Below are 17,968 nucleotides of genomic sequence, written 5' to 3' on the forward strand. Positions count from 1 at the left end.
CTCCCTGAAGGTTGTATCCAAAAAACAATGAAGTGTGTTAACTCGCCCGCTGAGCTACACCACAGCCACTCCCGTGCATGCCTTTGAAAAGCACAATCAAGCTGAACAGCTAATCTGAAACACTGGACAACTGGCACTGATAAAACACAAATGTTTCAGATTTGTTTTATGTTAATGTAAATTGTGTAGACATTGTGAGTCACGTACGCACTTATTACTCTAGGTCGGTGGTTCTCGATCCTGGTCCTGGGGACCCCATGCCCTGCTGTTGTTTGTTCTAGCTATGCTCTCATTTACTTCATTATAAGTAAGGTACTTAATCGAACCCTAATTTAACAAATAATTTGCCTAATCTGAGATCTAAATTATTTTAAACATTTCATTTTAAGTATGAAACTGTAGATGGAACTTGAAATCTCTAACTTTTATAAGATACACAATTAGTTAAATTGATGGCGGGTTCAATTAAGTAATTGAGAGCTCGGTTGGATTGAAAACCATCAGGGCATGGGGTCCCCAGGACCAATGATTTAGAACCAGTGCTCTAGATTTTAATAGAAGTGCTTATAATATGTATATTGAAAATGTATTATTATAAAGTAAGATCACTTTTACAGCTTGCTAGGTAGATAAACTACGGTAGATAAACAAGAAAGTTGTTGTTAGAGATACAGTACTGGCTGAACATAAAGTATTCCAAATAAACAGTGAACAGTTTAAAAACATGGCACATTTTACAAAGAACACAATAACACTGGGGATTAAAATAGTTAAATGTAGTTTATTTTAAAGAAAGAAAAATACAATATTTTTCAATTTTACCTTGGAGTAATAAAAGATCTGAGTTTTTAAATTAATTTATTTGTACAGAATTGACCAATAAAATGTCTTAAGTATATCCCAGAGCAGTGTCCCATTGATAAAATAGTTTAGCATATATGACAATTAAATATTTCAGTTTGTCACATTACTTTTAACAGTTCAGTAATGGTAAAACAAAACACAAATAATGTAAAGTACACGAATGCTAGCTGACTGAATACATTACAAATAAAAATACATAAATTGCAGACATGCTCTCCAAATAAATTGAATGTTACTAATTATTTTAAATACTAGTTTCTAACTTGTTAATGTTTGGTTGTGATTTGTCATTGTGCTATTAGAAACTAGCAGCCATGGTCTTGGACGGCTGTTATGCCTTTTGAAATTAAACTAAATATAACACTGGTCCCATATCTTTGGTGAAATAAAGACTATATATTTATTTTCTTAAATATAAATGTGTGTATTATCCTTATGTTTTTTTTTTTTCACTTTTAATCAATAGTGCGATAGATTCATGATGATAAGCATTTTATGTAAAATTGACCCCTAGCAAGCATTTGTCAGCTTCATACAAAAGGTAAAAAAGAGTCTAAGATATAGTGCTAATATCACTCGGTAGAGTTTGAAGAGAAGGAAGAGTTTTCAAGTTTTAAAGATGTGATTTTCGGCAGGTTGGAGCTTTAGTTGACAGCCAGACACAGCCACTGAAAAACAAAAATGTATGTCAATATTCAAAATACAAAAGCCATTTTTGATTCTTCACACCCGTATAGTGAGAGTGAATTAAGTTCAACTGTATATGTTACCTGCATCACATCCAGCTGAATTTTTCCAGTCTTGTCTCTATCAAGAGTGTTAAACATTTCTGGTTTGGAAAAGAAAAATGAAGAAAACAATGGTGAGATTCTGGTTAAACACATTTATCAACAGAATGTAAACAGAGATTATTTTGCTAAAGGAAAACTTCACCATCCCAGTAATATATATTCGTGAAATATGTCTATTTAACATTCTGTTCTTCGAGGTTTAAATACTGTAATTATATTTGGGTTGAGACATAGCTGTACAATGAAATATAACTTTAGCTTGAAATGTAACCCCTTTGTACAAATAAACAAAACTAAACATAATGATTTAATTTTTAACACTATTTTGTGTCTTTTCGTCTTCATTTAGGTTCTGCACACAAATTAATCTGGCTGGGATTCACAGCGCAGGAACTATGTTGTCCACTACGGGAATCGACAGGTAAAGCTTTTTCTGCAGTTCAACTGTGTAGCTTTAGTCCAGTGTAAATACACAAGGGATATGTATACACTTACTGAAGAGCATTTCAATTCGGATCAGACAGCCGACAAAGCTATCAAAGTCCATGGCGTATTGAGCATTAGCAAAGCGGCCCACAACGGCCTGCAGCACTGTGTTGTTGAGTTGGAACCCTGTAAAAGACAACCGCAAAGCAGAGCAACTCAACAAGATTGCTTCTCAGAGTGGTTTACCTCAGGCAGTGTGCAAAGACACCTAAGGACTGTTTTGTAGGCCCCCTTACTGCAAATGAAAACCATCAGTGGCTAAAACTGTATTCCTCAGACGAAAACACCAGAACTACTGTATATGTTTAATATTTGATGGGTGTAGAACCTATACAGCATCTTACATGAATAAATGATGTTATTCAAGTTGGAGTAACGCAAAGAGAAGTCAAAACAAACTACAAAAACACAAAAATCATCTATTTGTTCAATTCATTCAAAAGGCAGAGCGATACTGTGTTATAATCTGTAAAACCCTGTGTCCCAGAGGCATTTACAGGTTTTATTTATAACATTGCCTTACCTGCTTCCAAAAGAGCTCCTCTCAGTTCATGGGAGCTTATGGTACCAGAACGATCTGAGTCACAGTGCTGGAAGATTTCCTGTAGAATGTCAGAAAGAGGAAATGGCCACTCAGGTTGTGATACTTTGCTCGAGTCGTTGATGTTTTCATTAAATGCAGTGTTGACAAATCGTCCCTGCTCAGTGTGAGGGTGCAGATGGGTTTAGTGTTTTTTTTTTATTCCTGTATGCTTGGGGCTTTACAGTCTGAGGGGCTGTGCATTGGGGCATTGCACCATTCCTCACAAAGATGTGGCTAGAGTTCGCTTGGTGTTCTTACCAGGTACTTCTGAAGCTTCAACCACAGAACATGGAACTCCACCAGGCCCAGCGTTCCACTGCCATCTGTCTGCTCGCTGTCAAGGTCATTTCAAAGGTTCTCGTGTTTCAGCGCACTTGCATGTCAAACCAACTTCAGCCAGCACTTGCACACCTACACTGACTGTTTGCCTTTTTGCTTGAATTTAAAATTCACACCATGAAAAAAGGATTCCACCACATTGTCCTAATATAGCTCAATAGTCAGTTAAGGCTGGTGATGAACTAGACTTGGGCTTGAAAAACATGGAACTTAATTAACTTGATGTTTGATAGAGTTACATTTGTGAGACCTGACAGCAAGAACGACAGTAGGAGTCCGGTAGTCTACAGTACTATATATATATTTCTCTGTGTTTAGAGTTAACCTTTCAGGTTACAAAAGGATACGTCCAGGAGGCTGACAATGTTACGGCAGGTGTCCAGAGTAAAACCATCATGCTTAATATCAGTTCCTTATTGGGCATTTAAAAGCACAATTAATCAGCAGAGCACATACATTTCATAACATTGTATTTCTCACTCCTAACATTAATAGCTTATTGGGAGGGTACAAAAATAAAAAAAAATGTGAAAACAGTGCTTACTTTGGGACACCACCTTGTCCAAAATGATACGCAGTTCGAAGGGAGAGATTTCTGAATCCTTATGAGAGAGACATACATTTCAGACAGTGAAAGCCAACTATTTTTTTTGACCCCTCTTGCTAGTTGTTAGCTTCCACAGAAACATCTCCAAAAAAGTGTGAGAGGAGAATCTGTCTTAAATCTCAGGATAATTACAGAAAATATTGGCTGAATGAGAGCATAAAGTCTGTAATGGAAAGTGTGAACATTTGACATAATCTTATTATGGGATGGCATTTTAGCGAGTGACCTCCTTGAATCAGACATAATGTAAACACAAAGCCTTACTTTTCCAGCAATCTGTGAAAACAGTTGCTTGAAACCAGGATCCACATCACCCTCTGAGACGTTATGCTGTGGAGTTAAAAAATATATATTACAAAGAAATAAGCAACACAAGTGTAACAATCTCGCTTGATACTGAAACGAGTGAGTATTCAATTAACTGGGATGGCCTGCTTCCATGTACTGTACCTTGAGCAAGTTATATTGTTTTTGTAACTCAGTTTCAAAAATGTCTAACTACAGATAGGAATGTTAAATCTTAAAATGCACATTTCAAGTAGGGCAGACCTCACTAATCACCAATCCAAGCCACAAAACTGTAGTATAACAGCTTACACTGATCTGTATTGTATATAATCCTTTCAAAATGTAATAGTTTGTGTAGAGATGTGGTATACAGAAAACAGAAACATTAGTATGTATCAGTTACTTTTACATACAGGCCTATATTTCTAGGAGGCAAGCCATAAGATGTAAAGAGAACAGATTTCTGTGTTTTCGTCATCTATAAGATTCCTCATTAACACTTACTAAATTAAACAGACGTCAACTGAGAGAAGGTGAAAAAAGTCAGTTTACCTCTTTGATATTTGCTTTGACGTCATGATCCATGCGGCTGTAAAAAAACAAACGTAGGCATTAAAACACTGTACATACTGTATTTAAAGCCCTAATGCACCTAAGTGAATGTCACTTGCAATTAAATAAGGTCCAATAGTACAATTGCACAGCTTAGGTCTAGCATCTAAAGATTGTCCTTATCTGTCACTATGACCTGGCAGGGTCTGGAATACTATGGGACTTCAGCATAGCCCTGTGAAGCCATTTCCCAGTTTACCCACTTCCTGGGGTCCTTGGATACAAATGAGGCACTGAAATTGATGAGAACAGGACTACTGATCCCATCTATGCCACCCATAAGCTCTCTGCTGCCCAGCTTCACAGAGCACATCTACCCAATGATCATTTTCCAGCCCTATGTTTGCACCCAGAAAAGAAAAGTGCCAGACTTTAGTATTTTAGATATATTGTGGCCCCTAGCCTTTGGTATTATATATATATATATATATATATATATATATATATATATATTGTGGCCCAATACCTGGTGGAAGCTTCTTTCTCAGAGAAGAAACGCAGGATGAAGCTGCCATTTTTGTGCGGCTCGAAGGTGGAGGGCACAACGACGTACTCCCCGGGCGGCAGCTTCATGCGGTTACAGATCTCACGCAGGTTGATGAAGGTGTCACTCATGGCCACTGCCTGCTGTCTCAGCAAGACGTCTGGGCCCAGGTGTATGTTGGTGCGGCCCTTGTACTGTATCAGCATGAGGACGGGACAAATACGTCTTTTGGTGTCAAGTTGTACCTGAACTCCCCTCATTTTCAAATCAAGGGGAAAGTTCTCTCGCTAAGGCTGCTGGGCATTTTAAAGCCAGATTGCCCTGTTCTTAACTTTATTCCATCCTTAGTGAAGTTTTCTTTAAAACCCATGCTTATGGAAATAATGTAATTCCTCATTGTCTGGGAAATGTTATTCGTCTGCTTATACTGAGAGAATCATGTCATACGTTTAGAGTTATTGTCTTTGCCAGTCATGCATAATATCAACAAGATGGAAAAAAAAAAAAAAATATGCAGTGTTCAGAGTCAAATCCAAATTCAGCAGCCCTTTTTTAAACCCTGCACATAAACTCAGCATTGTTCAACTTTCAATGAAAAGGACCCTATGGTTGCTTTTGTTCTCCACATCAGTGACTTACAAATACAGCCTCACTGAGTTTGAGGATGTTTGGTGCAAACCCTCCTCAGTTGTACGTACCTCATCTGGAACCTGAAAAACAAAGCCATAGCAACAGCCTTTAAATAACCTGTTTTCTTCCTGTTTACACAGTTACTTGGAGATAGCAACATGTTCAGTGAACGGAAGATTATATGTTCATAAGGACATGATCAGATAAACTGAATGTATGAGCTTATTTGGAGGTGTCTTTTTACAGTTTTGTGCAGGGGTAAGGATTGGTGTTTAATACATGTTTGATGATTTAGAGTGGGGAGTCACTGTACCTTATATATAGCAAATCCAACAGTGTTCAAGTCGTTCCCAGTCTGTCTCAACTTCCTGCCGTCCTTCTGCATCAGGCCCAGCAGGAAGGTGCAGCCATCCTTGCCATCATGTGGGTCATCGTCCACCTCATCCAGCTTGATGGTGAATTGGGGATTGGAGCTGAAGGTGGCTAAAGACAGATAATGGGTTTTCCCCCTTGAGCAGAGCCACACTTCGGGATTTCTGTTTACTTCCAAAAGCCTATCTTTCAACGCAGATGGATTTATTTTGTATTTCTGACCTGCCTGAAGTTGCTATGGCAGTACCATCCACTCACATTACCGTAGCCACACTGCTCCCAGGATAACATATACCAAAGGACATAGGACATTGGCTACATCAGAGGAACACACCTCAGCCTTGATGAGATCGAGCTACACCCTGTCATGCCTTGTCTCCCTCTCTTGGGGGGGGTTTACCACAAGATAAAGATGGTAAAATAGTTTTACCTGGGTTATTCCTGCAGCCCCCAGCTGTGGACCCCACTCTCCACAGTCCCTCAAACTGATAGCTATTCCATTTGTGGACTTCGTCACTGGACAGAGTGTCCGGGGTCAGGTTACAGATCTCCAGCCTGGAGTAGTTTCTCAAGAAGTCCGAAAAGGACATCCTTAACAGGGGACACATACGTAAATGAAAGCTCCCAGAAAAGAAATGTATTTGAGGACCTGATGTAAAGGAAAGAGTGGCGGAAGAGAAGGTTAATTTGTTTGTATCCAGTCAACTATAGCAGGGCGGCTTACCAGAACTCTCCGTCGTCAGCAGAATAATCCAGCTTTGCTTTCTCATTTGGGTCAATGTAGCTCCATTCCCTTGAGCTGGTGAAAGGAAAGGTGTGTCAATTGAGTGCTCAGTGGGCAAAGGGTACAATGAGGTCTCATACGTGGCATCCAATAACCGGAGATACTTACTCATCACTCCAGGGGCCTATCCACTCCACTTGACCCCAAGGGTTCCTGATCCGAACCAGTTGCACTGTGCTTCCTCGATACTGCACCTGAGGGCACCGAGTAGGACATTAGGCCCATAGACCCAGCTAACCAGACAATGTTTGGGCAAAGAAATCTATATTCCCCAATAATAAAATACTGGTCAATAAAATCTGGTCAAATATGGCCCAACCCGCCTTTACCCTGCAGCCAAACCCTCCGGACGTCAAGTAAATTAAGATTAAGGTTGTCAACTGTGTACAAGCCAGAAGAAAGAGTTCATGCGATGTTGACTCACCTCCTCGGCTCCAGTCAGAGAGTAGGCGTGTCCCTTCACCAGCTTCATAGGGGTGATGGCCTCGGTGTCTCTGGAGTTTGTGATCTGGAAAAACATGACAGTCACAGCTCACAACACGGCTGGTTAGACAATGGAGTGTGAAGCCTCACTTTCTTAAGGGCGGCAGAACAAGGACTGGGAATGATCCTTGAATGTCGAATAATGCTTTGTTGTTTTTTATGTGTTTTACAGAACAACTTTGAATGTTCTACCAATATTCTAGTGTATCCAAAGGTCTCAAGCAAAAATATCATGGGTTGTACATGGGAATTGCCATAGTTCCTCCGCTATTGGACCTACATCAATGGAGCATCCAAGCAGAGAACCCCGCTGCAAAGCCTTGGTGATGATTTTGAAGAGGAACGGTGGGGCCTTGCTCAGCTCATATGTCTCTGCAATCCCTCCAGTGAAATCCTCAAAGCCTTCGATGGTGGAGCCTCCGGACAGCGCCTCATAGGACCCGTTGACCCTAAATTGAAGAATTGAACCAGTGATTGTCAAGACATTATATCTGGTGTTAGTGCAGTGCTTCAATTTAGGAACTAGTGGTTTCACATTGTGTTTCTGGTCTGTGACTGTTGTTGTGTTGAATTGCCATGGGGTAGCACTATAGAGCTTGCAGCTGCAGCTCTGAGAGTTGTTTGCCAGTGAAGTGATTCAGACACTCCGTAGATAAGGATTCTTCACTTTCCCATCTCAAATATTTTGTTTTGGGAGTAAAATTTGCTTATCTGTACTTATATGCCGTTTTAGTTTTATCACATATAATCTACTGTGTCAACGATTTCGGCTGTGATGTGAAACTGAAGGTCACGCAGTTTGAAATGCTAGGATGTCTCCTCCTTCCAGCTGGCAAAAGTCCAGGCTTTTTGAGCAGAAATATTTGTATATAAATATACAGCGGACTACCTTGGTATGCGTCCTGAGTTTTTGTCTGTTCTTATCCAGGAAAGATAACAACTAACCTGAGCAAATAGGCCAAAATATGCAATTTGAGGTTTCCTGAAACTTTCTTTTCAGCACTGTATCACCAGACAATCTTTGACCAAAGTCGCATGTAAAACTAAAAATAAACTGTAGCCATCTTTATTAAATTAGATAAAATGCATTTTAAACCAATAGGTAATTATAGCATATATACAATACTGTTCTTTACTGTCAAATAATATGCTTCAGTTTCAGAAGGTTTAGCCACTTACTAGGGCCTACAGGTAGGAGATTCTGTGAGGCTTGAAGCTGCAAGTCATACCTTGGGTGTGCGAGTCTTGCAGTCCCTGAGAGAGACCTGAGATGCCGGTTTGCACTGACCGCACATCTCCTCTGAGCCCTACTTACTTGGCGTAGGCCTTCTCCAGCAGCGCGCTCCAGAACTCTGAGCCCTCGGCTGAGTGGACGAACAGCAACTGTCCATCTTTGGTGGGCAGCAGGTCGTCAATGACAACATCCACCCATGCTCCATACTGCCAGAACTGTGGGTGGGGAAACAGGAAGTGGTCAGATAGGGACCTTTCTTTTTTGTTACCACTTTCTTTTTAAACAGAGAAAGAAACATATATATTTGGGCACCTGTAGCAGATTGAGTGCTTGGATTTCTTTTGCCCCTAAAGCCATCATTTTGTGTTTTGCATGTTGATTGTAGAACTTATTTTTTGAAAAACAACACTATTCAACACATTATTTCCAATCACTTCCAGTACCTGCAACTGACTTTGTGCTTATGCTCTGATTTAATGGTGCTAAACTGCCAGGGCACCCAGTCATGCACACTGGCTTACTCTTCTCCTGCCTGACCTGGAAGTGAAAGATCCCAGCGTAGTTTTCCTGGAAGCTCTGTCCACTGGGGACGACTCGAGCCAGGATCTCCTGGTCCAGGGTCAGGGACGCGATGGCAGCCAGGAGCCAGCAGTCACCTGAGGGAAGACCAGCACGGAAATTTAAAAAATGGTAACAATTCTATTCGGAAATTGAAATTGAACTATTGCTTGCAGTGTTCAGGGTTTTTGGCTTACTACTTATGATGAGGTAGCAAAATATGAGGTAGTTATGTATGTGTTGTCCTTCAGAAGTGCCTATATATAAACAAAGGCAATGTGTTTTAAGCCTAAAAAACACAATTGACAAAAGGAGAGGTTCTGCAAAAGGATATGCATTTTAAACCTGTGTTTCATGATTTGCCACTTAATCCTGCTACATACATTCAAAGCATTTGTAATTAATGTTTCAAAAGAGATCACCCATAAGAGGGTGAATATTTAGATGTATGTGAATATTAATATATGTGCACAGTGTATCCGCACAGCAGAGCAAATAGTGCAAGATGAGGCCATATCCTGGTTACCAAGGGAACGATCTGAATTTGTATTTCATTAATAGTGCATTAACAACGAGAGACACACCCCAGTGTAGGAACCTGCATTTTCTAATGATCTGATAGGAATACAGTCTGACTTATTCTGCTTTATAAATGCTAAATATAAACTCTTCTATGTATAAACTCAAGCCAACAAAGTCATTTGCCCTGTGAGGCTGCAGTGGGCTGTCTCACTCTGTAATCAAGGTTGAGAACAGTTTAGGAGATCAATTTTGTGTCTCAAAACCATGGGCCCACATGAGTAAAGACAGACAAACACAGGTATGTTTGGTTTGGTGTGCTCCAGTGTGCTGTGGTCCATTTCTTTCCACATATCTGTGGTCAACAGGATAATAAATATTTACAATGGAGTTTCACAAAGTATGGCTCATTGATTTTGGCGTACACAAATGTCTCCCTCTCTGGTGCTCTGCTTCCCACTGCTTTAAGAACACAGTAGAAGGGTGTTACCCCGTACAGATAACGTTTTTGTGGTGGTGTTACAAAGCCTCTGTCTTTCTTTATCTAAATGTGTGGAAATATGATTTTAATGGTTGGACTGTGAAGAAAGGACCACACCTACACAAAGCCAAGGCTATGAAAAGGCATTGCCTGAACCAAATCCATTATTTTCTTTCTTCTATGTTTGTTTGTGTCAGGTCCACCTAATCCGTGATCATCTATCAAATTCAATATTAGTGTTGAGGGTTGGATAGAAATATGACCCAAAGAAAGACAAATACCTATTTCACTGGCAATAGTGGTGGATACTATCACAATTATGAATACGAAGAAAACGCAGTCAGTTGAGAGCCATACAAAAAATGCAAATAATTCTAGCAATGGCGGCAGCGCTACACCAGAAAATGTGTGGTGTAACCTAAGTACTTTTAAGAATACACGGAATAGTTTTGATTCACATTACTGCTTATGTGTGGTATAACTGGTAAAATTGTTTTTTGAAGCATTTTATAGGGCAAGATGCCAAAACAAAAACAAAAAACGCCTCACCAAATTAGATCACTATTATTTAGGCTTGTCATGTTCATCTTTTAAAGACACTTTGCTGGAGATCAATGTAGGCTGTTTCAAATCAGCAACTGAACAAATAACCGTTTAACCAACTGAAACATTCATATTACAAAGCAACACAAATGAACCGCCTCCCATTTTAATCCTTCATATTGGACAATAAAGTAATTTTGGGTTTTTCAACTGCAATTACAATACCAGTAAGGGACCTTCCATTGTCCTTAAACTAGTTTGTCAGGTTGGATGACTCCTAAAGCTAGTTGTCGTATGTTAGCTACAAATGTGTAACAGGATTCCCTAAGCAGACAGCTAGCATGTCCTGGTCCACACACGCTACCATACTGTGCCGGGCTGCCACTGCTGTGAGCTGAGTCTCTCTCCCCTCACTACAACAGTGCAGATGTGGCAGGCAGCGAGGTCAGGGACCATCACTAGGCAACAGACCACAGCAATTCAAACGAGGCCAGGGTTGCGCTTCCTCCCTCATTAATATGAAACAGAGAAAAGCATCAACAAAAACAATCACGTGCCCCTGACAGGATTCAGCCAATACAAAAGTCAGTTTCTGCAGATATCAACAGAAAAGCAGGTGTCCTCACCTGGTGATACAAGACTGAACTCACTTTACTACTAATGTGTTTTGTGTGAGGCAAGAGTAACCAATAACACAAAAAAAAACTTTCAGAGACAGAGAAGAAAAACAAGGGAGGCAGGCAAAAGTGCAGACTTCCGGGAAACAAAAATGGCCCGTTGGCTGAAGGCAAGGAAGGCGGGGTCAGCTGCTGTTTTGACAACACTTATCAAGGCGAAACACTCGAGTCACGCAAGACAAGGACGATGACATGAAACACCAATCAGAAAGAGCTGACATCATACCTTAGAGCCTGCGGCACTTATATTGTATGCTGCCTACAATACACATTTTTTCACCTGCCTGTGTCATCCGATACATCAGGAACAATAGGTTTGCTTACCAAATGTTAACCACAAATTAACTCCACACTACGCTCCCCCCAATCTTGCAGCAGGTATATATGCAGTTAAACAGATTTGTGTTACCCAGAGCTCCCTGGCAGATGTCTGTCCTGCTTGCTCCTCCTACAATAAACTGGGGGTTCGCGCACAGCTCCTGCATAGAGAAAATAAAAGAAGTTAAGTTAATCCCTTCAAGAAGTTAAATTTAAAGATTAACCCGATAAAGAACATTAAGTCCATTGTTTTGCTATTGAGCAGCACACCATGTCCTAGCTTCTTAATAATTGGTTTTAAGTGTTTATGAATGACGCAACCTAAGTCTGGGATAACAAGTGGGAAAAACAGCATGAAAGGAATTTGTATCTCTGGGGTAGGAAAGCCTAGAATCCATTAGACACTGCTTTAAAGAGAGTTTTATCTTGCTTTTATTTGATCATTTCCTGAAGGCATTTCTCTCTACCAGCAGGAAACCCGAGTCAGGCAGTCAGGGTGTTAGGGTTGCTGGAGTGGACATAGGAAGGAAAAGCATCAGCAGACAACAAGAGTAAATCCCCTTAGTCACTGTCATTATTTCTTCACACATTTTTATGACTTTTTTCAAAGTAAAAAAAAAAAAAAAAAAAAAAACTTCCACAATTTGAGCGGTGACTTAAATTCACAAACTCCCATTTTAGTCATGAAAAATAATCACTATTGGAATAAGATTGGTATCTGAGTATTGCTGATTTCAATACAAAACACAGTTCATTTGCTTATCGATGCAAGGCTGGGCCCTGTTTAAAAACTTCCCGCTGTGTTTATCTGCAAACACATTCACTGCGTAAACTCATCCCTCCCCTTGACAAACATACCGTTTTTTTAGAAAGGCCATAGCATTGCGCTGTTGAGAGGAAGAACCTGTAGGATTATGATTTGCTATTGTTCTCAAAAGAAACAAACTAGGAAACTTTTTGTAGCCCTTTGTGCAAACCTATACCATTTTCTGTCTAAGATATCAAATTGCTCAACAAATGCTGTGAAATTTGTGTTTTTTATTGACAAGAGGCAGCATTCAGCTGAGATGCATGGATGCTCCGAGAAGCACCTGTGCTTCAAGAAGTTAATGAAGCCTTTGTTTGATAAATATTCTGTAGCAGATGAAAGCCTTTTGTCTAAGGGGGAATTAAAACCAGAACACCATCAACGGTAAAACGATCTTCACACTCGTATTAGTTAGACAGGTTTGGCAAACCGCAAGTCAGCAGATATCGTATGCACCAACTAGTTGTACATGAAAACAAGCAAACATATCCTATTTAAATGCATTTCTGGGAGATCCAGATGGAAGCATTTTAAATAACAAAAAATCCAATCTACTTGTCACTGTATCCACCACCCATAATTCAACCAGTAACATTCACATCATTGCAAAATGTTATTCTGGAGTCAACCTCCAAATCTGGACCTTTTGTTCGGCCCAGACTTAGCGAGCTGAGGACAGACGACCTTACCGTTGGTCTCTTCCACACTACCCCTCGGGTCTTAGAAGAGTAGGGCCCCAGCTCCTTGTAGCCCAGAGACGAAGGCTTGGCGGGGAAGGTGTCATCACTAAAAAGGATCCCTTTCTGCAGGCACTGTTTCTGCAGCAGCTCGAAGTCCTGCTTGTTGTATTTGATGGCTGTGTCATTGCTGCCCAGCCCGTCGGCCAGAGCCTGCTTCCTGGCTACTCGAGAGGCAATACTAGACATAGCGGCTGGTTGGTGAGCGTGAGCGTGAGTGTGTGTCCCCCTGTGTCACCTGCACTGCTCTCCCTGCATGTGTTTGCACATAAATACATGCTGAGAGAGGTGGAGCCAGGGAGCGATAACACTGAGCCACAGGTGAAAGGTGTGGCATGTTTTGTTCCACATTGAGGATGTCTCGTCTATGATTCCCACTATGGACAAAGACTCACGAAGATGTACAAGAGAGGGGAGGAGTGCAAGTCACACTAATTCTCCAACAAAGGACATTCTTTTACAAACAAAGGACATTTTGCAAGGATCAACCCTACATGTTGAAAAAATGAAAACCTGGAGAGATTAAATTACTATATTGTTTTTTTTTTATAAAAGATATATGTTGTTCCATTATATTATTTCTTTATTTACAAGCACAAGGTTTGTCTGATTGAAGGGGAGAAGCCAGTTCTGTTGATCGAAAGGGGAAGCTGTTAGAAAAGGTGAAATGTGATGGGCGATGGAGCAGTACTGATGCATCCTGGGAACTGGTTCCACTACAGAGGGGGCAATGAGGAGAAGATACACAAGAGGTACGACTGAGGGATAGAAAAACCTCTCTCAACAGGTCAACTCACTTGGACCTGAAACAGGCGATGTGCAATCCGCCAATCAGTCTAACTCCGGCAGTTACTTGATGAATTGGTTATTTATATAACTCTGGTTGTAGGCCTTATCCTAATTTCAGCTAAGAAAATTGAGATATTCCTCAAAACTTTCCAATTAAAGGTGGGTGATTGATTGAATGTGTAAATGCATAAATCCATTTGGTAGTCAGGTTGTAGTCAAGCTTATGTTTACCGATTATTTACCAATTTGCAAGAGCTGGTGCCAGGAGACACTGAAATCAATATTAGAAGTAAAAGAATAATTTGTGGAAGGACGTGCTGTACTTTTCCTCGCAGTACTACGTAGCTGTATAGTTGCACTTCATAGTGTATAATTATCTGAAAAACACACCTGAGAGACGAAAGAGAGAATGAATGAAATCAGAGGCTTGTACAACTAAGGCGAAACTTACAAGTAGACAGGAAAAACAACTGATTAATTACAAGAGCCGAGAGAGAGGGATTGTGGGTACTCCCTTACTGTAAGAAGAGTTTACCCACTATTTTAACCATGCTGACTCAGAAGAGGGAACTATGTGGGTAGGCAGATGTTTAGTTGTTTTCACAATTGCTGTTCGATAGCTGTCAGTAGCTTAAAGACTGACAGAAATCTGCTTACATCAATATGTCAGATGAGCGATGAACGCATAGTTTATTAACATACACATACAGACACTGTGAGACTAGGTTGTGCACAATTATGGTGCTAGAAATTAAGGTGCCCTAATTAATTTTAAAAAGTAGATGCTTGACCGTACATCTGCAACAGGCAATATCAAAGATTAGACGCACTCTTTCTCTCGCTCAGCTCGACCCACAGGACTCATCTGATTGGCTTGGCTCCTGCATTTAGACAAAGTCAGCACGCCCTTCTTTTTTTGGGGTGTGTGTGTATGGGCGAGGGAGAGGGAGAGGGAGAATAATTGTAGATTGTGCTTTGTGCTTTGGAATTTGTGTGTGTTTATTAGCTTTTGTGTCTCAAAGAAATGTCCCCCCCGAGCACTGTAAATAATTAAAGCACCATGCCTTGCACTTATTTCCCTGCCCTTGTGTGTCTGTTTTTCAAGACACCGCCTATTTATCAAGCCCAGCACTATGGTCATCCCCCCACAATGAACACACACACAAACTATGTGTATGTGTATCTGTATATGACATCCTAAAAGTGTCATTCATTTTTTGTCGTATATTACCAAACTATAAACTACACGCTTCAGCAGTTATATGGTTGCTATTCACACCCCAGTGAGATAAGGAGGAAGAACAAGGCCTGTATCTGCAGGTGAACTGGTCTAACTGGAAGAACACATTGAACAACATCAATAGCAGCACAATCTATAACAAAATTTAAAGCTTAATTTTTACATTCAGTGGTTGAACTATCCATCGGGCACCATCACAGATTACTAAGCCGTATATGGATAAGCAAACCAAAGCAAATAAAACCCCATCATTGACCAATATCAGAACATCTTCATTCAGGCCTATTTAATCTGGCAGAAGGAAATTTCCACTTCAACTGACAACCTGAAATATATTAATGAACAGACCCATCCCTTGTCCCTGCATCTTGCCTGACTTTGCATTGATGTGTTACTTATTCAAAGCAGGATCCCATAACACAGAAATACACTGGTCCTAATCAGATCAGTTCTATTTCAAATTAAAATTAAAAGTTTTTTGTGAATCTGGAGTTGGGAGTTTGTTCAATTACAGTTATGCGCTAGAATTTGAATTACCTGAAAGGACACACAGAAAGCAATGGAAACTGTAATTGTAATAACAATCAAAACAAAACATTATCTACAAAAATCAATATCCGCTTACCCTTATGTTCCATGGCTGTGTGGGTTTGTGCCAGGTTTATTTTGTTCTTCGTGAAGCAACACATTTTGTCAGATCTCATTTCAACATTATGCACAATATCCATCTGAAACTGTGTTAATCCTCCAAGAGATGTGGTCAAATACTGAATTTCTTGCACATGGTTGTGCATGGGAGTGTACTATCGATTGCAGGTGTGAATGGTTAAGATGGCCAGACGTCTGTTGGGAAATATCTATTTACAACAGTGTTATCAGCCTACACTGAAATTCCAGTGTGTTATTAGTGGATAATTAAAAGCATGGTGCATTGCAAAATATGAAAACACACTTGAGTTTGTGGACAAACATTGTTTTATTTCTCTTGTAACCATAAGTGACTCTAACGAGACAGGGCTGTTTATTATAGTGCTACCCTTGTGTCTTATGACGCATAATCGGATTGCTAAGAATGCGGTTCTGTACCACTGAAGAAAAAAATCCATTCTTATGCATTCTTATGTTGTTTTCAGATCTGCAGGATTACAGAAGACAGATCACATATACAATATTCTGGATCTTGATCACATTTTGTGTTCCTGGGTAGTAAAAGTTATTTCCTAATTGCTTATGCCTCAAAAGTATAGAAAATGGCTATTACTCCCCACAATCTTTGCTTTTGTGACCAGGACAGTGATATTTTGAAATGTACCTATTTCCAATGAGAAAACAGGCGAATTTGTGTCTTTTCGTTCACATAAAGTCAGAAAAAAACAACATATGAATCCAAATTAACAGGTATTTATACTAAAGTAATACAAAGATTTACAATTATACTGTATTTACAGTATAATCGTAAATCTCGAAAACTACTCACTTCTAAATGTTTGTATTACTTTAGTATAAATACCTGTTAATTTGGATTCATATGTTTCCGACTATTTGCCTGTTTTCTCATTGGAAATAGGTACATTTCAAAATATCTCTGTCCTGGTCACAAAAGCAAAGTTTGTGGGAAGTAATAGTCATTTTCTATACTTTTGAGGCATAAGCAATTAGGAAATAACATTTACTACTAAAAATTGTTACATGGTTGTTACTAAATTGTTACTAAACCCAGGGAACCAAAGCAGAAAGCATACATGAACATTAGGTCCACTTCAATTCAGGTCAGAGAACAGGAGACACTTCTGTACACAAAGAGAAGTGGATGTATGGAATCGTGTTTTGGATGCGCACTGGGGATATTCAGGAAATCATGATGGGAATGTGTGAGTCACTGAGCTGCTAGTGGCTGGATAGCCTGGACATGCTCTTGCCATTTGCAGCTTTTCTTATGTTCTTACATGTGAAAATATCGCAGGAGTTTGGGAGACCATTGCAACATAGTTAATAGGACCTCTAGTGGCAGTTGTAAAAATAGACATCTCTGAGTTTTGTGAATTGCAGGAAGGGGTGCAGTAGGTTCTGTTTACACTCCCTTGTTAAATAATGAAAATGGCTTTCTTTTGTTGACAGCAACCTGAAAGACACGTTTCGATATTATAATATGGAGCATGTATTTAACAAATACATATACAAACTCATTAGCACAATTAAGTATCATGTTTAACCCTTTGCAGTCCAATTATTTTGCAGCTGTCAGGCTGCTCAGGTCCAAATTAATTTTGTGAAAATAACATTTCAGACAGATGTGTTGTTTAAGTTGAAATAACTTAAATGCACAAAGCAGTAATTATTCCAAAGGACACCCTCACATTTGAAAAGTGCAAACATTTTGGAAAAAAAAAAAAAAGCCTGTTATTAGTCATTTGTTGACAATTATTCCAGGCGTAAACGAATTATAAAAAAGTGCAAAACGTTAAAAAAAAAAAAAAAAACCTTCACATACCTCTAACAAAGGTAACCAGCAAAAAAACAAAAAAGCATACATGTTTTACATCGATATTTACATGTGGCGAGATTTGAAAACAAAAAAAAAGAAAGAGAAATGTGTACAATGCACAATAATATGCATTAACATCTGTATCAGTTGTGCAGATGTGGGGCTGTTGTCTGATGTGTCCATGTTTAGCCTGCAATGAGAGCCGCATCTCTCTCCAGACTCCAGACCCTCACAGGAGGGGCTAATTAGCCCATAC

The 17,968-nt window shown here is 39.7% G+C and overlaps 1 protein-coding gene across 1 annotated transcript; it reads right to left on the minus strand.

Moving 5' to 3' along the window:
• Positions 1–761: 761 nt before the first annotated feature.
• On the minus strand, positions 762–13,442 carry capn8 (calpain 8). The gene is made up of 21 exons (XM_066697012.1): positions 13,151–13,442; positions 11,745–11,814; positions 9,095–9,213; positions 8,639–8,772; positions 7,604–7,772; positions 7,265–7,348; positions 6,949–7,034; positions 6,781–6,855; positions 6,487–6,647; positions 5,998–6,167; positions 5,753–5,764; positions 5,037–5,248; positions 4,511–4,547; positions 3,935–4,000; positions 3,608–3,665; positions 3,411–3,475; positions 2,983–3,051; positions 2,665–2,743; positions 2,151–2,267; positions 1,635–1,693; positions 762–1,532 (listed from the first exon to the last, which is right to left on the minus strand). Exons 1-21 carry the CDS (start codon positions 13,385–13,387, stop codon positions 1,509–1,511), a joined length of 2,103 nt encoding a protein of 700 aa, XP_066553109.1. The 5' UTR covers positions 13,388–13,442; the 3' UTR covers positions 762–1,508.
• Between the last annotated feature and the right edge of the window lie 4,526 nt (positions 13,443–17,968).

Source organism: Amia ocellicauda, chromosome 23, assembly GCF_036373705.1.
Source record: "Amia ocellicauda isolate fAmiCal2 chromosome 23, fAmiCal2.hap1, whole genome shotgun sequence".
NCBI classification, from domain to species: Eukaryota; Metazoa; Chordata; class Actinopteri; order Amiiformes; family Amiidae; genus Amia; species Amia ocellicauda.